The 19,348-nt window shown below is 47.5% G+C and overlaps 1 protein-coding gene across 1 annotated transcript; it reads right to left on the bottom strand.

The window, feature by feature from the left end:
* Window positions 1-865: 865 nt before the first annotated feature.
* Window positions 866-16,505, bottom strand: LOC120836107. Its single transcript, XM_042286962.1, has 9 exons — window positions 16,365-16,505; window positions 15,096-15,337; window positions 13,765-13,870; window positions 10,348-10,572; window positions 9,001-9,159; window positions 6,933-7,070; window positions 6,072-6,200; window positions 1,411-1,984; window positions 866-918 (listed from the first exon to the last, which is right to left on the bottom strand). The coding sequence occupies exons 1-9, from the start codon at window positions 16,503-16,505 to the stop codon at window positions 866-868; spliced, it is 1,767 nt and encodes a 588-aa protein (XP_042142896.1).
* Between the last annotated feature and the right edge of the window lie 2,843 nt (window positions 16,506-19,348).

Consider the following 19,348-nt stretch of genomic DNA (forward strand, 5'->3'; position numbering starts at 1 on the left):
CCAAAGTGCTTCCTGCCCAAGCAATTGTGGTCCGACAGCGTCTGGTTTTCCCTTTTCACGGTGGGCAAGGCGGGCCCGGATGCAATCCACGCTCTAACCTTTTAGCAAACATCAACAGGACAAGCAACGAACAGGGTGGCTTTAGCTGGAACGGCGTTCGGTAAGTTTGTGTGTGGTTAGCGACACTGTGAACTCTTTCCCTGCAGCCAAGACAGTGGCCGTTTATCACCCGTTCAGCATGGCAGGCCACAGTGCAACAAGGAGATGACAATTGAAAGCTCTCACGCTCTTTATTCCCTTTTAAACCGTTTGTACATGTGGATATGGACAACTGAAGATGGCACAGAATGAGAATCACTGAACAAAAATTTTGTTTCCCTATGTAACACTGTAGAAAAAAACAAAAAACACCATGACACAAAATTGAGCAATATGTGTAGATGCATTCAGAGGATAACAGTTGTCACCTGGCCTTAGATGAGCTGTCATTTCCTTGCTATAGCAGTTATAGAACGGGGATCAATGAATACATATGCTAAGAACAACGCTGCGGCATGGCAATGATACTTGAAGAAAGTTTGCGTCGTAGTCATAAGTTGTACCTCTTTTTTTTTAAGCTTATTCAGAGGTGTCTTTTGGGGCTTCAGTGAGAGACCTTGCAAGTGCGGGAAACACAACAGGTTGTAACAAAAAAAGTAAATGCACATTCAAATATCCACCTCTCTTCCACTGGTTTCAAGGTATTCGGTCGTTGTATAAGGAGAGGTATTATTGTGATCATTAATGAGTGAGTAGTCATTGCTGCGCTGGCCAAGTGGACCTTCGACAGGGGAGGCAGATGTTGCCATATTCGCGACACAGCAACTTAGTGTCTGAGAATCATACAGTTGCTATTTCTCTTGAGGCTTTGGCATTGTCCTGAGAGAGATGTTGACAGCTTAAGGCACTGTAGCTGCAGCCTCAAACAACTAACCCATCTAGAAAAAAAACTTCAAATCCGCACAAAAGGCTTTGCAATCTTACATGATTGGTTCGTGGAGTCACACGTTTGCAACAATGTGAGATCCATAAGCTCGAACACTCTTGCCTCGGGCAATTTGGACACCAATTTGGACATGCAGTATGATCAGGGAAAACAGTCATTAAAAATGGAACGTTTATATTAATAAAATGTGGTTGTGAGTCTGCGCTGTGTCTGCCTTTCTTAATCTAGTCCCTCGTCCTTTGTTCTGTTTTAATTAAAAAAACATATAATGAACACACGTTAAATGGGCCTTTTCGTAGTAGAGACGTTCCTTATAACGTTTGACTGTACAATATTACTGCGTTGCATTCGCTTATTCGGTTCATTTGACAAGAATAACCGAATAAGCGTGCTCTTACGCCTATTACGTATTCCTACGCTCTTACGTATTCGACGAGATATAATGTTTACTTGAGTATTCACCTCGCGAATCGCTGCATTCACCCCAAGAGGGTCTTCTTTTAGTTTTGCAACCTCAATGATAGATTCAAGTTTTGCAACTCGGCTGTTGATATTCCTTATGCCTGCATTTGTTTCCTTTAGTTTGTCCATTGTTTCTTTTATATACTGCTTGTTTGATTCCTCAGATTCCTTCACAACTACTAGTATTTCATTAAGCTTATCAGGGCCTAGGTCAGTTTCTACGTCACTAGCAGACATCAACAGTTGCGTCGAACAATGTTGTGAGACATGGTTCGACGCAACATGTAATATGTTGTTCCACACGACGTCTCCCACGACAATGTCTGACGAAGGCCGGCCCTTCGGCTCGTTCTTCAAGACGAGCTCGTAGCACTGGTCAGGGAAGAGCCACAGCTTGCGCACGATGCCTTTGATTTGGCCACTGATGTTATCCCTGGTCTTTCTCGTGACCGTCTCGGTGAGGTCCACTTCCGGGTGGAAGATGAACGAAATGGCGGGCCCCGGTTGTGCCAGGGCGTGTCCCAGGCAATCCAGGACCTTGGGCGGGACAAAGAAACAAGAGTCCAGAATTCAAGCAGATCCCACGGTCTCCTCTCCCAGGTGCGAGCCGAGGGGATCGAATGTCTCTAGTTTTTTTCTTCGGCTCTTTGGGCGAGTGCCGTAGTGCGTCGAGAGAAGCGCATTTCAATGCGTAAGAAATGATGTGTTTTTTTCCTGCATGAAGTTTGTGTTTTTACTTAATCAAGGACATTTTGAACTTTTTCGCCTTCGTCCCTATTTTGACAAAATCAACCTGGCGGTTGCTTTTTCAGGTTAATCTCTATGGTACTTTCAAAACGTTGAACCCCACTTATGAATGTCAAGGATTCGTTTCAACCTGCGTTTGGCAAAAGTAAAACAAAACAAAACAAAATTGTTCCGTGTCTTTTTTTAAAGTTTACGGCAGCTGGGGCTTGCTGAACCAACCCATATAACTCATCCACTCCTCGGTACAATTCTTAACGGGTATAGGAGACTGCATGTTATAGCTCCCGAGTATGTTTTTACACTACTTGTAACATTACTTTCACCTAGCTGTTAATCCTACTAACTTTTGACTCCGTTTTTGTCTCTTCCAGCATGCATTTTATTACAGACTGCCCCCTAAGTCAATGCAGACTATAATGACTGACATGTTGAGAACGGCAGATGGTCCAATTCAGTTACACCCACCCAGCGCGACTCCACGTCTCCACGTGAGGTATTCCCGGGCCTGTGCAACATCCCACCAGGCTCCAGCTGGGACCATCGACACTCCCCGGATACAGCCCTGAGAGGTCTCACATTCCAATCCTTACTGCCCGGACATGGGCAGTGCAAATCAGTGCTGCGGGATTGCCACTCCAGAGTTGGAATGATTCCGGAATGATTCCGCACTTTCGCGACCACGGAAACAAATGAAGTGGGGGCAGCACTGGGGGGAATGGAATGGAAATGCAATTAGATGCATTTTACCCGGGATTGAATAGAAATTGAATAGGCTCGGCTGATGGCACAGTTTGGTAGCGCATAGTAAATGGCTCTTGAAACAGCATTATCGCATTGGAGGTGACCGACGGCTTCATTGTCTCACCGGTTTAATGATCATTCTAGGAAGAAAATGGCAGCGCCCTCAGTAGAGCAAACAAAACTGAATAGTTGTAGACGGTCAATATGTCGTTCCTGGTGCCGCAAGACGCGACAAAGCGCCTGTTGTAGTCGCGCGATTCTCATGTCGCTTTAACGAAGGAGTCGAACCAACAACCGGAGAAAAACCGTTACTTTTAGCTGAACCAGAACAAAACTGCAAATGAAATCGAACATTTGATATTAAACCATAAATAGAACGGAACCGTAATCTCATGTGGCAGTTACCGGTTCATTGGAAACGGTTTGGCTTAATAAAGTGTGATCCGCGCCTTCTTGCGGGTGGCGACGCGAAGTCAATTAAATATTCCTGACGGTGGCATCAGCGGCTTAGTTTGACCAAACAAACGGCAGTAATGAAATGGGAACAGCTCAGTAATAATGAAACAAAATAAGCATATTTCATTTCTATGTACATCACGAACTCGCCTGGGCTAGTATATGTGGTGGCGTACACTTCTATGCTTCGTTTTAGGACGGACCGCAAAGGATGCTACAAGTCACCAGAGCCAACAATAGCTCGGAGGGTGTCTCGTGTCCTACTAGTTGGGAGGATCGACGTGGGGATCGCTAAGTCACGAGACTAGAAACTGTTGATTGGCTAGTGGAGCTCGTAGCTTCCATCGCAGTACATCGTGAGGTGAGTACATCTGACTGACGAGAGGTTAAAGTTCCATTATTTTGGAGTGCGCGCCTGTGCACAACTTTCTGCTAAGCAATATTCCTCAAGGAAGAAGAAGGCGAGTCTCAACATGAAAATAAAACAAAAAATTGACGGCTTTCAGCGCGTTCGGTCTGCGGTGGCAAAATCTGTAGGCGCCGAGAGGCGAAGCCGCATTACTGCGGCGCCGATGGCCGGGACGTCGCCCAAAGTTCTGGACGCTGCTTGAAGAAAGTTTTTTTTCTGTGTGCTTTTCCAGAAACAACAAGCCGCCTGTTGTCGTTTATGTTCCTTTTCGTTTTCACAGTCTCTCGACTGGACCTCGCTGTTTTTCTGCTCTTCAACTCTGTCGTTCGAGCAAGTCATTCGGGCGTACGGTGTGGGTATAGCTTGCCGTTTAAACCTGGACGAACATTGCCGGCGTGCGGTAGTGTATCGACTGCGTGATACCCGTTAAAAGACCTACATTCAGCAATCGTACTGCGTTGGCTAAATTTCTCGTCTACAGTGGGTAACAATGTCGCCATAGTGTGACGGACGAAACTCATGTTGTTTAAACAACTATACGACTAATTTGTTTTTCAGGGTAGTTTGCGAGTACGGTGCGTGCTACCCTCACGACTCACGGTGTCACAGTGCGTGCTGGATGATTGACTTCACATGCGAGTACTGTACTTTAATAGGATTTCCAAGTGCCTGTACAATGACGTAATTTTCATATAACGGCATTTCCATTAAAAGGTAAAGACCACAAAGCTAAATTAAGCACACATTTGTTTTCCTTCCCTCGTTTCTGCAGCAGATCTTCCGATGAACTATTTTTTTTTAATGCAGATGACGCGGTGTTGAATTCACCTTTTCTTCTCACTGACTGAAAGTTTACTTTTTTTGTTTCTTGAACCGGTTTGAATTGGTTCGCGCTGGGTGGAACCGGTAACCGAACCATTATTTGAAAAGCATCACTGAACCAGAACGGAACCGGAACAAAATGCAAAGCTACTGAAGTCGAACGCAAACCGAACCAGACTAATGACCGTTTCGACTCCCCGCTTTTTTTAACAATCCGGTATTCTAGTGCTTGCATGGAACACACATAAAGAATTGAACGGAATATGTTAGGAAATAGCAAGCACCGTGCAGCAAACGTAAACGTTCACGTTTTCAGGCGCGCTTCATAATAGGGTGCTAGTCTCCTGTGCTGGCGCTGTGTACCGATCGCACTTTGTCAGCGGTTTTCTTTTCTTGCTGCAGTGCATGGAGATTTGGGAAAGGTATGCGCCCTGAAACTGAGGGAGTGGAGAAGACGAGAGCGCGGGGGGACGTCTGAACACCGAGCCCTGATTGGAGAGGTTAGAGGATAGACCCAGAGCTGCTGCCCTTGTCTTCACTGCAGTCGTCGAACGCGTGTGAATGCGAAAGTTAAAAGCCAGACGCCGGCATTCCGCGTTCTGATGCATTCCACGAGTGTAGTGAAGACACAGGCAGGTAGCTTTAGGTCTAATCACTAATCATTTCAATCAGAACTCGGCGTTCTAAAGTCACCACGCCCTCTTCTCTCATCTTCCTCAGTTTCTTGGCAGATACGCGGCGTGGCTTGGAAGAACGAACGAGTGGTACTGTTGGGCAAGTATTCAAAGCCCTTGACAAACTAGACATTTTTAAGGTCTTGTCAGACAAACAAAATGCTAAATATGTATCTGTAAAGTATAACAAACGCTTGAAAAAAAAAAGTGGTTTTCAATGTTTGGCGTTTGTTGCCACTCACGAGCCTTTTTCGCTAGATCGCGCGATCGATGTTTGCAGTGACACCAAGTGCCCCAAAGTGCTTTGTGCGACAACCCTTCGGCTTTGTAGAAATAGCGCTTTGAGGAAGCATTCGTACGCTTTTTCACTCGTCTCCGCGTTCTCTAACGTTAACAGCTTTATGATCCTTTTTTTCCAGTAACGCACGGTGGCTGTCAGTGGCTGGCCGTTTTCCTTACGTTTGGGGATTAGAGGAATGAAACTCTCTGGAATGGAGTTGGAATAAAATGGGGAGGTTTCCATTCCTCAACACCGGTGTAAATAAACTTTTTTTTTCCCCTCTCCAGCGGAAGCTTTCTGTCTTCAACTGTGCTTCGGCATTTCGCGAGCCTCACGCGTTGTTGCGCAGCCAAAGCACGACGGAAAGCAGAGGGCCCGTCCTGGAGGTCGAACATTCGGAAGGGAACCAAACGAAATGCACCCAGTGTTGCCGTGCACGTTTTTGCGCGCCGACACCAGCCGCTCGGGGGAAGTACAAAGAAACAGCCCGCTCACCCTGACGAAAAGCATCCCTTGGTTGTCAGGGTGCCAATATTGCGCGTCGTCATTTTCCAGGACCTGGCTCATGACAAACGTCTTGAGGGAATACGACGAGAGATTCCAGCCGTACGAGTCCCTCATGGCCTGGAGAAAAATTCGGCAGTCACACTTTCGTTCGCCAGTCTGGCACTGCGATCTGACAATTGAAAATTGGCTCGCTTAGACATGCAGTCGAACGCGAAGAATGGGAGATGGCGCTATTCTCCGCCAAATTTGACGGGAAAATTGTCACATCGTGTCGTGCGGTACAGACACCCCGATGACATGTCACACCATATCATGTGACACCTTTGTGCCACGTGACACCAAAAGGTCGCATGGCACTGTGATGTCTTGCGACACCGTGCGACGCCACGTGAGAATGTGCTGTCGGACCAACACGACCCAGAAAGATCCGCGAAGGGTTCCCAAATACAGGCGTAATTTTAAAAAAGCCGACTCGAGACAACAGACTGTCTCGAGTTCACCACTGCGACATAACGATTGACCGCCGACTTCATTCTTTAGGCAAACTATAATCTAAAGTGTAAAAAGAAAAAAAGAAAAAAAAAGAATGTTTTTTGTCCATGAACCCCCCCCCCCCCTCCCCCCGAAAAAAAAAGGAAACAAAACACAATCTAGGTTTATTTAGCCTTTCATTTTTATAGGGATATTTCTTTACTCAAATGGTGCTGATTCCCCTTATAGTGCTAATACACACCAAACAGATGGCAACGCCTTTCAATAGAGGGGGCAGCGTCCCCTTGCCAAAACCATGGCAGCTACGTTTTCGTCTACGGAGGTCCTCTCATGTACATCTCGGAGTGTTCACGGTACCTTGAGTAAGCGAATGATGGGCTTCACACAACCCTTGTCTTCGATGAGCCTCTTTTCCATATTCGGGAAGTGCAGCCGCCATAGGTGGGACTTGGGCATGGACATGGGAGGCTTGGGAATCAGGAACCAGTTGCAGTCCTTCAGTAGGAAAGAAGATAGAAAAGTAAACACTGCAATAACAAGGAACTCTAGATAAAAAAAAAAGGAAAGCCGTTTACAACTCCCTGCAACGCCGAATTGGAGTGCAGCTCTTGAGGAGGAGGAGGGAAGGGTACTAAAGGGAGAGTAGACCCCTCCTCCTCCTCCTCCTTCTCCACCTCGTCCCCTCATTCTTGAATATGCTCCGGGGGTTCACCTTACTTCGGGGGGAGGGGTCACGTGACCTCGGGGGAGGGGTGTCACGTGACCGGGGGGAGGGGGGGTTACGTGACCTCGGGGAGGGGGTCACGTGACTTGGGGAGCCGTGACCTTGGGGGTCACGTGACCTTGGGGTTACATGACCTTGGGGTGACCTTGGAGGGTCGCTGGGGGTCACGTGAACTTAGGGGTCACGTGACCTTGGTGGGTCCCGTGGCCTTGGGGGGGGGGGTCACGGGACCTCGCGGTTACGCCGACGGCGACGGCGACGCCGACGCCGCTCAAGCCGGAAACGGGCGCCTAAGAGCTGCGCTCTAAACTTTAATAAGAGAAAACAACAAACCGTCAGTCCTAATCAAGATTAAAAATTAAAACAGCGCGAGGACACGGACAAGAACAAGAAGGTAGGCGAACAAGGCGCGTTGTTCGTCTACCATATTGTTCTTGTAGACGAACAAGCGCCTTGTTCACCTACCTTCTTGTTCTCCTCCGTGTCCTCGCGCTGTTTTAATTTTTAGTCATGAAATGCCAACTAGCCCGAAACTTCCACGTTAGTCAACTTCATACCTAATCAAGAGTGAGTTAGGTAATCTGGTCGCTGGGCTCTTGTAGTCTCAGCCAGTGATAAGCTCCACAGTTCCAATTGCATGGCGTGTGTCATATATTCTTCTCATCTCTAGTCATGGCGTCACCTTCCATACCCCTGGTCATTTCTGTGTGATTCTGTGTGACTCGTAATCTCAGGGAAGGTTGGCTCCTACAGGTAAGAAGTTTGATTTATCAAAATGACAAGGAGGCTAAGCAAGCAAGCATCTCCAAACAAAGCTAGGTGACTGGCGCGCGACCTAAGAAATCCGCCAGCTCCTGGATCGCACCAGGGACCTCTCCATTTCCAATGAAGCAGTCTGCCAGCCGAGCTAACCAGAAGTTAGACGTCAGCAGAGCAAACGGGTTTTGTCAACTGCCACTAGACTAACACCGATCAGGGCGAACGACTTGCATTTTTAAGGTATTAATTAATATGCAATTAAATGGAAAGGTGCAAGCGAGCTGGACAATAGTGCAGAATGCAATACATAGTTATGAGCTACAAAAGTGTTTTTACACCTCTAAAGAGCGTTGAGAATCCTAACTCATATTTTTGAAAGAGCTTATTCCCAAAACCGATCAATTTCAAACCAGAACCAATTCTTTGATTGTCATCATCACCGGCACGGGGTGTCACGTGAAAATATTGTGTCCTTAATCGCCTGCTGCTGGTTCAAACATCTCCGAGTTGTCTGAGTGGCTCGTCCGTTTTGAGCCGGACGCGATCTTAGCAGTTCGTCTTGTACTGGGGATAGCCAGAGGAACTGCTCGCCAGCAACGCCGGAATTGCTGGGAAAGTTTTCTTGTCTAAAGCGGGCCTAAGGGCGCCCTGCCCCGGAGGTCACCCATCCCGTTTCTCTTGGTAAATATTCATAGCATCGTCACTTTAGACAAGATCGCTTGCACCTTACATTCATTTGCATTATCAATACCACCTGTCTCCCCAAAGAAGTTTACTACAAGAGTCGCTCGACCGTTTTGACGCCTTTCTGATGTCAAGCTCGCGTGTCTGTTTTTATTATTATTATTATTATGTTATTATTATTGTCAGGGCGGCAGTCGAGAGCAATGACAAAGCTGTACACATCCAGGACTAAACTCAAAATGTTCTACAAATGCTCACCTCTGGTAGCATATTAGCCATCCAGCCTTTTTTCTGAACGCCTGTGGGCCAACTAGGGTGGCGAAATTCTATCACAGGCACGAGGTCCACGTCAATCTGGTTGCCATCTTTGAGTTTGATATAAAGTGTCACGGCAGGGCCGTGCTGCCTCAGCCGTATCTGAAAAAACAAACGTAAAAAACAATCCTCTCCCTCCATCTTTTTTTTTTTTTTTTTCACAAACGAAAAATTTTTAATGGCTCAATAGACCACCTTCCTCTCGGGAAATAAAACTTTGAGCCTGTCCCAGCTGGAAATTTAACTTAATTTAAGCATGCATAACTTCAGCCAAATTTCAGGTTATTGCCATTGTAAGTTTTACTCTGTCCTTCTCCCCGGCGTAGGTCTTTGTGGAGGCACGAAATGCCCGCTTGAGCGCCTCGGTATCTCGGTAAGACAAGAGAGGTCGGCTATGGCGGCTCAATCTGGCGCGCGCTGAAAGCGTCTATACAATGCAACCCAATTGTAACGATAGTGAGAAAACCCGAAATTTTAATCGTTATAATCGTTGTATCTGGACTAGAAACTGATCGTTATCGGCGGTATATTGTTAAATGTGGTGTGGTCATAAATGGATTGCACTGTACCACGTTTCATCTTAGGACAGACCGCAACGAATGCTGCAAGCCGTTGAAGGCAATCCAATGGCGTGCGAGCGTCACACGACCTTTCAGAGGAACGCAGTGACGTGTGGGGTGCGAAGTCTCGGGATGAGATAAAGTTTCGTTAAATAGAATCTTTTCGAAATTCAGTGCCATCTGGGGGTTTAGAAAGCAGTTTCCCTTTCGACATACTGATGGTGGTCATAAAACTGCGTCACTTTTGCACGTCAGTGGCACGTGAGAATAATTATTTCTTGATTTGTTTCGGTTTCCATCATGCGAACACAAGAACTGATCCTTGAGCCCCTCGATTCAATTTATGCCATCAAAGGGAGCTAAACATGTGTCAAGAGAGTGCTGGGACCACACCCCGAAAAAAAGGGTTATGCAGCCATTTTATTTAATTCGTGTTCTTTGTTATACTGAAATCTCGCACGTACAGGCCTCGTATGTCCTCCACTTGGTAGTACTTTGTTCAACTTGTTTCTTCATCGGTCTCAATGAGTCCGCCATTAGTTTGGCGTACACCAAGATGATGATAGTGATCAAAGTTGTTACACTGAATTCAGCAAAGGCAACAACGGTCTATAGGGTGCGTCGAAACCAAGTTTCGAGGTCTGAAGCACTACAGAACGCACATAGAAAAACCGACTCGCGCCTTGTGAAATCCGAAGGCCCAACCACAACTTCCGCGGACAGCCCTCACCTTTTCAATGGCCCAGCAGGGCCCAGAGGAGACGACGTAGGTCCGGAGAACAGAGCCGAGAACCGATTCGAGCCATTGTGTGACCCTCTCTGGAACGAGCCTCCTCTCGCCATCCATCAAATCCAGTAAAAGCGGAACCCACTTGGCGTCCCCTTCCCGGTGCAGCCTGTCCACGGCTGCCGGACTGACTTCGTAGCCGACGTGTCCGGGACATCCGTCCGACGCCTGGAAGGTGCGATTGACGTCGTTCAGAGGACGTACCTGGTACGTAGTTCCGCAAGGTACGGCCACTGACGAGGTGAGAAAGGAAAGGATGAGCTTCGCCTGTCTCGTCTCCAGCGCCTGCTTTCTACCTTCTACAATACTTCAACGTATTGTGCACTTCTTGCGCGCACGTGCAGCCAAAGCACTGTGGAAGGCATGGAGCATGTGCTGGAGGTTGGGCATTCGAACAACATGCCCTGCCGTTCTCACTCTGTAAGGGACCATATCATAATCATCACCAAAGCGTTCATGAAGGGCTAGCGACGTCATAAGTATCCTGCGGCAAGCAATCTTTCCTTTTAAAAAAAAGTGAAAGCCGTTTACAACTCCCTGTAACGCCGAATTACGGTGCAGCTCTTGAGGAGGGGGAGGAAGGTAGTGAGGGGAGGGTAGACTCCTCCTCCTCCTCCCCTTATTCTTTAAAGGGACAATGAATACAATTTTATTTAATTTTTTTAAATGGTGCTCTAATGCTTCTTGGGAACATAGCATGCTGCCCTATTTTTTGTAGACATTTGTGACGCGTATTTAAGTGCCTACGAAAGAAGTAAAGAAACCGAAACTGAACAATCTCCATTCTCGTTTCTGGGCCTCCGAAAACGGAGGTGACGGGAGTGACGTCAAGTGTGAATAGTAGGTATCGGTATTATTTAGGAGATCGAGACTCTGGTTACCGCGGTGGGTTGTAGCAGCGCGGTGCCGCGGTCGTTTCGCCGACTTTGTCAACATTGACGAATGCCGCTCTCGCGAGCAAGTTCGAGCTTCCGTTCAGTGACCGAACACCAGCGGAACGGGAGTATGTGTGTGGCGGCATCTGCCATCACCCGACGGAGACCGCCCAGCCGGCAACGAGCGGCCCGCATGCCGAAGGACGGACGCAGGGGAGATGCCGAGGGGAAAGCGGCAACGATCCCGCCGTTCCGGGATCCGGTTCCTCCGCGGACGTCCTCTTTTCGTCGTCAAAGAACACGAACAGCAACCCACACATGAAAACTAGCGTCGCCCGAACGAATACTGGTCTTCAGTCGACCGTTGGAACAGCTACCTACAGCTACCATTTTGCAAAAATCTTTCGAGTACAGTGTTCTTTTTTAATTTTATTTTGTTGCCCATAGTTGCTCGTTGACGGTTTCGCGTCCAGCGTAGCAAAGAAAAAAAACCAATGATGCTGCTTTATTTACGGTTTAGTAATCATTTCCGATCCGATTAATACTTTTGATGGTTATTCAAGCGGAAATTAGAACAGTATTTCTAAAAATCGCGAACCAAAACGTGACCGAGGTCAAGTTTCTCGTTTCGACCAATCGCTGACGCGTCTCTTGTGACGTCGCGTTTCTTGGCTCCGCATCGGTCACGTGAGCTCCGCTTCTCCTGGCTTCTCCCGCAACTCTTGGGGCGTCGCCCCAGTCGATCCCGGTAAGATTATTACCGCGACTGTTTAATTGATTTGCGCGGCACACAAGCGCCGCTTTCGGCTGAAATTTTGGCAACGAGGCCTGAGACGTGCCTGGAACCCAGTTCAATCGCCAAAAAGATCTCCGAAATTGCCTTCATTGTCCCTTTAAGGGAACTCCGGCGATGTATTGAGCAACCCCAACTAACCATATATTCGAAATCGCCGTCCGTTACTCTTTTCGGTAGGCTATTTAGTATCGCGAAATTCAGAATAGTTATTGTGAAATCGGCAAATGAAAACGACGCCAAAACGAAGATTCGAATATACCCGCGCTTTTCATTGCCTTGACGTCACGGTTGGGCTGGATTGCGGTTCGAGCGGGCAGTCTAAAGATGAACTATGCCGAGCATTTGTATCGTGCTGCTGCGCGGGAGCTGGAGCGACCTTCCAAAGCATTCATTTGACATTATGAAACTGTTTGTAATCAGATGTGAACAAAGTCTACAGCCCAAAGAGTGAACTCCTACCCAACCATGACGTCACTTTTTCAATGTTGCCCGTAGAGCTTTTCACTTTGGAAAACACGATGAGGTCCAAAATTGTAAATTCTGTAACTGCACGAAAAAAAGTTATTTTGTCCAAATATTTGGGTTACTAGTTCAGCGATGTTTGTTGGTGTGTCTAGCAAGCTTTTAGGCAAATCGGGAACTATGAAGAAAACGGCGGAGTACCCCTTTAATATGCTCCGGGGGGTCACCTGACCTCGGGGGGGGGGGGGGGTTGTCATGTGACATCGGGGGTCACGTGACCTTGGGATGTCACGTGGCCTGGTGGTCACGTGACCTTGGGGGGTCATGTGGGGGTCACGTGACCTCGGGGGGTCACGTGACCTTGGGGTGACCTTGGTTACGACGACGGCGATGGCGACGCCGACGCCGCTCAAGCCGGAAACGGGCGCCTAAGAGCTGCGCTCTAAATTGAAGGACGTTTACAAATTCCTGTACCCCGAAATTAGAGCGCAGCTCTTGAGGAGGAGGGGGGAGGATACGGGGGGGAGGGTATGCCCCTCTTTCTTCTCCATGACTTTCCCTCCTCCCACAGTTTCCCCGCCAAATTTAGCTGAAAAGTTGATGCCAGGCGACCGCAACAGCAATTCAATTCCCCGCTAAATTTGAATTGAATTGCTTTTGAGGTCACGTGAACTTAATATTCCTGCTAAATTTAGCGCGGTTAGGCCGACACCGCGTCGCCCGGAACCTGGCGCCTAAGAGCTACGCTCTAAAAGCACGTAGCTCGTCCTTTAATTGGGTTCTTTCTTAAGCCTTTTCTATCTCGAAATAGCCTTTCAGAAAGGTGACTTGGTTATTCAACAGCAACCTGACTCGCACAAAATAAGACAACCGATTCTAGTGAAGCCGACACTTCATTTGTCAACTGCCATGTTGTATCTTTCTGCAGACTGGTACAATAATGTGAGACAACGGGTTAAATATTACTGTAGGGTAACCTGCACTAACACCTAAATGCACACACAAAAAAAAACTTTGAAAGGACAGGCCTATGGTCAATATGTTGACTCAATAAACACGCTAGTAAGTGATTGTCCCCTTATATATATTAAAAAAAAACGTCTGTTTAGTTGCGGATGACCACGAATGACTTCACCCCGCTGCTTTAATCCGATGATACCGTCAATATACGTAAAAAATTAGTTAATAATAAACGATGGTTGTCACCGGTGCAGCTGCAAAACTTACGGTGAATTCGTCCTTCTCGAAAGGTAGGTTCAGCACAAGGTCAATGTCAAACTCGTCTGCCTTTTTGATCCGCAGCCCGTCATAGTAGCTTCCGGAGAATTCGAGCCTGGGAAGCAGCAGATAGAAATATGAGTCCTTACGAATGGTTGTGTGCTCTCAATCAATGGTTCCCACTTGATTTTAGTCCTTTGACAGTTGTCGCCGTACATGAGGTGGTGATTTCATATTTGAAATTCCCCGCCATACCATGTGCAACCCGACAGGTGTACGGTGTTAAAAAGAAATTGGTTTGCTTTGTATGTTTATACAGCCTTGATGGAGATACGCCACGACGGGTAATCGGTCTCTTAGCTGTAGATGAGAAATTTAGCCAGTGGAGTACAACCGCTAACCTTGGATTTTTAACGTGCATCACGCACTAGTGATTACATGAACGTGTGCCGGTACGAAACTCATTCAGATCGAAACGGGCGGGGGCGGTGGGGAATCGAACCCAGGAGGTTCCCAGCGCAAGTTTTCACTTCACACTCCGAGGTGAGACGCGTTATCCCACTTGATCCCCTCGTACGGTGTTTTGCTTTGCTGTGGCTATTTATATTTTCAAAGCAAGATAATTCGCGCACCTGATACGCCCGGAATTGTCGCTTCTCATGTCAACTGTTGGGACGATAGTGGCAATCGGAGCGTTGGCTATTTAGGTTAAGATTTTTTCACACTATTCAAAAATAAGTTCGGATGATGGGAGATTATCAGCCGATGAAGAAGCTTTGTAAAGTACCTTCGGTTCAGAATCGAAGATCCCCGGAGGGTCGCAGACGCTGGCATGTCAAAGTGAAATCGAATGAAAGAAAGGCGACATTTCCTCCTCAATATTCGCATTTGATGCTTCTCAACAGGAACAGCTTGCAAGTGCTGTTTGTGCTCCCATTAAATAAGATATGAAAAAATCCTGCACATTGATTCTTTCTTGGTCCTCCCTTTGAAAAACAAAACCCGAAAAAAAAAAAACATCTTGCGGAAAAGAATTGCGAAAGGAATTTAAGAAAAAAAAAAGTTAAAAGGTCCTCAATAACGCACGCAACGTTTTCAAGGGCATGGGAACCAGAGTGTTCCCTATTTAAGGACAAACAGTTTTATGAAGACTAGCGTATTGAGACGAAGGAAAGAAGTTCTATCCTTCTCTTCTAAAAAGAAAGCTTCTGCCTTCTCAACACGAGAAAGCAGACACTTATTTTTGCATCTTTTAGGTTGCAAAGGATGAGGCTTTGATTATCAAATTGCCTAGTTCCACCGTCTACCTAAAGCCCACTAAAGAAGGGCAATTTCCTCACCTCTTGAAAAGCAGATGGAAGAGAGGATCCTTCCGCTTCATCTGAACTAAGATGTCGTCCAACAGGCTGTTCAGAATGGTAACATTGGTGGCGGTGACTTCGCTGTTCAGCTTGAGCGACGCACAGATCGACTGAAGCTGAGGCTTCAGCTTGGCGTTCAGATCTCTCTCAGCGTGGTCGAATGGCAGAGATAAACTTACTGTTAGCGGTCTACCAGAATTGGGTTCGTTTTCTCTGGTTCCCTGCACAGTGACATAGCAGAGACACTTTCAGCGCACTTCAAATTGAGGCGGCCATCCTGCCCTTGGCGCACCAGACATCCGAAATTGGCCACGGTAAACCTAGAGCCACTGAATGATCCAAGAGTAGAAGAACCTCATATGCTTCGGTTCGGAACGGCGGAGCAGTGCTTGAATATCGACGGCTACGGTGTGGTGGCACTCTGCAATCAGATTGAGTAGGGCAGACAAACCATAAATAGCCTTCTTCTTTTTTGTCCGATCGCCTTCCGAGTTTCGTCGAACTGTATAAATGTACTGTACCTCACCACGTTTTCAGAGTTCTAGTACGCGCACGTTTTTTTATTTCTCGCTTAGTTCCTCTAGAGCGCCGAGGCGCCCAGCCACGGCCGATGTCGTGCGGAACTCGGAGAACATTCACTGGCTCTAGGGGAAGTCACGTGAGGGACGAAAAATCCGCATGTTAGAAAGTGAAGCAAACAGAGTTTTCTGAAGAAGCAAAATGTAAAGGGCGAAGCAGTTGGGTGGTGTGAACCGTGAACACCTGCTCCAAAGCGGCATGCGCTAATGGCTCGCACGCAGCCTATTTCAAAGGAACTTTCAATGTATAGACAAAAATGAGTACTGTTACTTCAAAAACCACGAGCTAATGGCTCGTGGTTTTCGAAGTACTAGCACTCCCGTTGCGTGAAACATCAAGAGAATAGTTGGGTTAACCACAAGCATGGCTTTCCCAGCTATGTTGGTACAAACTTACCCAAGTTCTTTTCCAACCTCTAAAATATTAGTCGAAGGCATTTAGGTTTGCTGTAAACGTGTTATATTTATGTTTATACTGTACCATAGGCGAAGATCTGTCCACACAAATTTTCACCCGAGTTTTCTTCTTTGCAAGTGTCATGCCAAGCGGGCATGACGACGAATTGCCTGCCGTTACGCGATTACATATGTCGATATCGCACGGAGCAGTCGGTTCGTCAGTCAACTTATCAATTTTCTTCGCAGCTTCCGATCGATTTTCATTCGTCACCGGCGGAACGTTCTGGATTTCTATGTTGTGGTTTAGAGAGTATTGCTTGCAGCGGTAGCCGACTTTCATTCGGTTTAGCTTGTTTTTTTGAGGTTGCACATTCTTCGCGAAGATGAGCGTTTTCGGTTCCCAAACTATCATGTTCTTTTTTTCTTTTTTCTTCTCAACCCGTATTTTCTGAAAAAAAAACTTGGTTGAAACTTTCGAGACTGACCTTTATCACTCCGAGTTCTTTTCACATTTCTCTCTCGAAAGCACAACGAAAGCCTCTTAGTTCTTGCCATAACTCTGTTTTAATGTTTTCACAGAATTTAGCGAAGTCTGCTGTCATTGTACAACTTACTAAACAAGAACGCAGAAGAGCAAAACACCAAGTGGCAGCAGCGTCCGCGCTACAAGAGAGAAACGGATATGCGATAAAACGATTTGTTCCCAACCTGTAAACAGGAGAACGGCGTGAGTTTCCTGCAACTTTTCGCTGCCGCCGCTGACAAAGAAAGTGTCGCCTCTCGAAGGCTCCCTTCAGCTGCTTGTGGTGCTGACATTTTTCTGCCAGCCTGTCTTGGTTTAATCCATGGCAGCTTATCCCAAAAAGCTGACGGTTCGTTCGGGACAGGATCGTAGATGAGTCTGTAAACAGGAGTACGGGAGTCTTCTGCAACCTTCCGCTGCCGCCGCTGCCAAAGAAATCTTGTATCTAATCATGCCCAGTAAGCTTTTAGTGTAAAATGTGCAGTCCATTGTGCACACTGCTTCATCAAGTGGTGTCCAACATCTACCTGCCGCTAACCTTCCTAAATATATCATGACAGAGCGCCAAGAAGCCGTCACCAAATTTAGAGGTCAGATGCGAGGCATTGGCTGATCACCGTGCGACAACTTAAGGAAATGTATGCTGTAAAGACGAAAAAAATTCAGTGAAAAGCCAATCACGTGCATGGAGTAGTGCTTATTGCTTCAAAAGTACGAGCTCGAAAAGGAACCTCACAGATCTCGACTCATAGGCAGCGCAATAAAGAATAAAACTGTACTTACGTCGCTCCCGCTCGTCGTCGATCGTTCATATGCCAGTTGAACAACCGTTGATGGCAGGAATCTTGAAGTGCTTGACGATTTTTAGCGTAGCCGCGGTCAAAGAGGGCGCGAAATAGAGGAGCCGCGAAATGGAAAAAGCGCGCCATGGGCTCAGATAGATGGATGGATGCTGAACAAATCCTAATGTCTGTACCGTGGCGGTGCCCTTTATATACATCGCTTGCACTGACGTCACATCCCATACCTTTGACCACCATTTAAGAGGAGGAGAGGGAAGCTGTCCTTGTAAGAATTTTGAAGGACGGGTTAATCTACTACGATCTTCTACAGGAGGTGAATAGCGACGCTTGTGTCGACGTGGGTGTGACTCCCCGTGCTCTTTTTCGCGTTTGAACTGTTGATTCCAGATCCTCCTGGCAATGTCTGACTAGTTGAGCGGCCTCAGTGAAATGACCATGGCTCGTTACACAGCAAAACTTCGCGTGAATAATAGGCGCGTTAAGTCCGTGCTCCAGAGCGCCAGAGTTTGGCGCTCCCTTCACTGAACGGACAGGAGTGGGCCCGTTCACACACTTGCGTTCGCAGCGACCACTACGCTTACGAACGAATGTAACCGGTTGGAACGACGAGTTTCCATACCAGCGAAGTGCCAAACTGCCGTTTCGTTCGTGTTCGTTCGCAACGCAAGGAGTTGAGCAGGGCTGAATGTTTTCCTAACTCATGTTCACAAGCGAACCGGAGCGCCCCTGGCGGACGCCACCGGCGCCGCGCATGCACGATGGGAGTGTTGGCAAGAAGCTCGCTGTCGCCCATAAACAAACCACTAGAATGGAATGTTGTCGGCGTCGGTGTGAGTCCCCGCGCTCATTTTCGCGTTTGAGTGAGTAGACGAGAGCTCGAACGATGAGGCGGCCGTTTGTGTTTATGTGTTTATTTTTCCACCTTGTAAAAATACAAATGGAGGGTCTGTGAAAAAAAAAACGCTGCGCTTAGAAGTTTGACGAGCCCACAGTCCCTGCATTAATGGCAACTAAGCAGCACTACGGTGCAAGTTGGCGGTTTTTCCGCGTTCATTCTGGGACAAAACAAATAAATCTGACGATCACAAGTATCCGTGAATTCAATCCTAAGTGCTTTCCGCCCAAGCAATCGTGGTCCGACGGCGTCTGTTTTTCCTTTTTCGCGGCCCCTGTTCAGGTTTTCTGACGAACCGAGCAGGCAGAAAACGCATAAAAACAGACCTTCAAACCTTTCCCGACCCTTTTGGTAAAGGCTCAGTCGCGGCGTTTTGACAAGAAGGCAAGTTTTGTCCGGTTTCTTCCGAAGTAACACAATAATGCACGTGCCCCATGGCCGCTTCCGCCCACAGCCTCAGACCGGACGTGCGTCCGACGCGCCACCACCGCGCCGTGACGTAACAGAGGCGAGTTCGGGAACGAAGGGAGCGACCACACCGACAGACAATCACAGGTGAGCGCGTTGCATGCCGGTGGTGCCGGTCGCGGTTCCTGCTATCTGCACACATAGCGTCGGTGGTGATCGTCGACGTGGTTGGCGTAGTGGAAGCTCATCGTTCAGCGGGAAAAGCGCAATCCTTAGGCGCGTGAATTCGGCCCTCCTTTACCTTTATCTGACCGGTCCGAGTTTCATATTCCGAGCGCTGCAACTACACGACGCATGGCGTACAGGAGCGCAAAATAACGAAACTAGGGACGAGCCGAACGAGCTCCTTCCGACCGCACGGTTATGGCGAACCCGCCATCTTGTGGATGCGGCTGGCAGAAGCCGAAATGATTTCGAAGCGAAAAATTAATTAGGCCTGTGTGGAGCGGCAGAGTAAGAGACGGTGACGTTATGAAGTTTCTACGAACGTTTTAATATTTCTGAAACGTTTCAGGACTCTCTTCTAGCACATCGGTGAAAAGTTACCTCGGCCGACCTACCTAGTG

This window comes from Ixodes scapularis, unplaced genomic scaffold (assembly GCF_016920785.2).
Source record: "Ixodes scapularis isolate PalLabHiFi unplaced genomic scaffold, ASM1692078v2 PGA_scaffold8__174_contigs__length_109621045, whole genome shotgun sequence".
In the NCBI taxonomy this organism is placed as follows: domain Eukaryota; kingdom Metazoa; phylum Arthropoda; class Arachnida; order Ixodida; family Ixodidae; genus Ixodes; species Ixodes scapularis.

Coding starts and splice junctions, on each gene's coding strand:
- LOC120836107 (XM_042286962.1), bottom strand. CDS start 16,505: ATGATAGTTTGGGAACCGAAAACGCTCATCTTCGCGAAGAATGTGCAA. Junction 13,871..15,095: donor TTCCATCTGCTTTTCAAGAG/GTGAGGAAATTG, acceptor GCTGCTTCCCAG/GCTCGAATTCTCCGGAAGCT. Junction 6,201..6,932: donor CCATCATTCGCTTACTCAAG/GTACCGTGAACA, acceptor ATTTTTCTCCAG/GCCATGAGGGACTCGTACGG.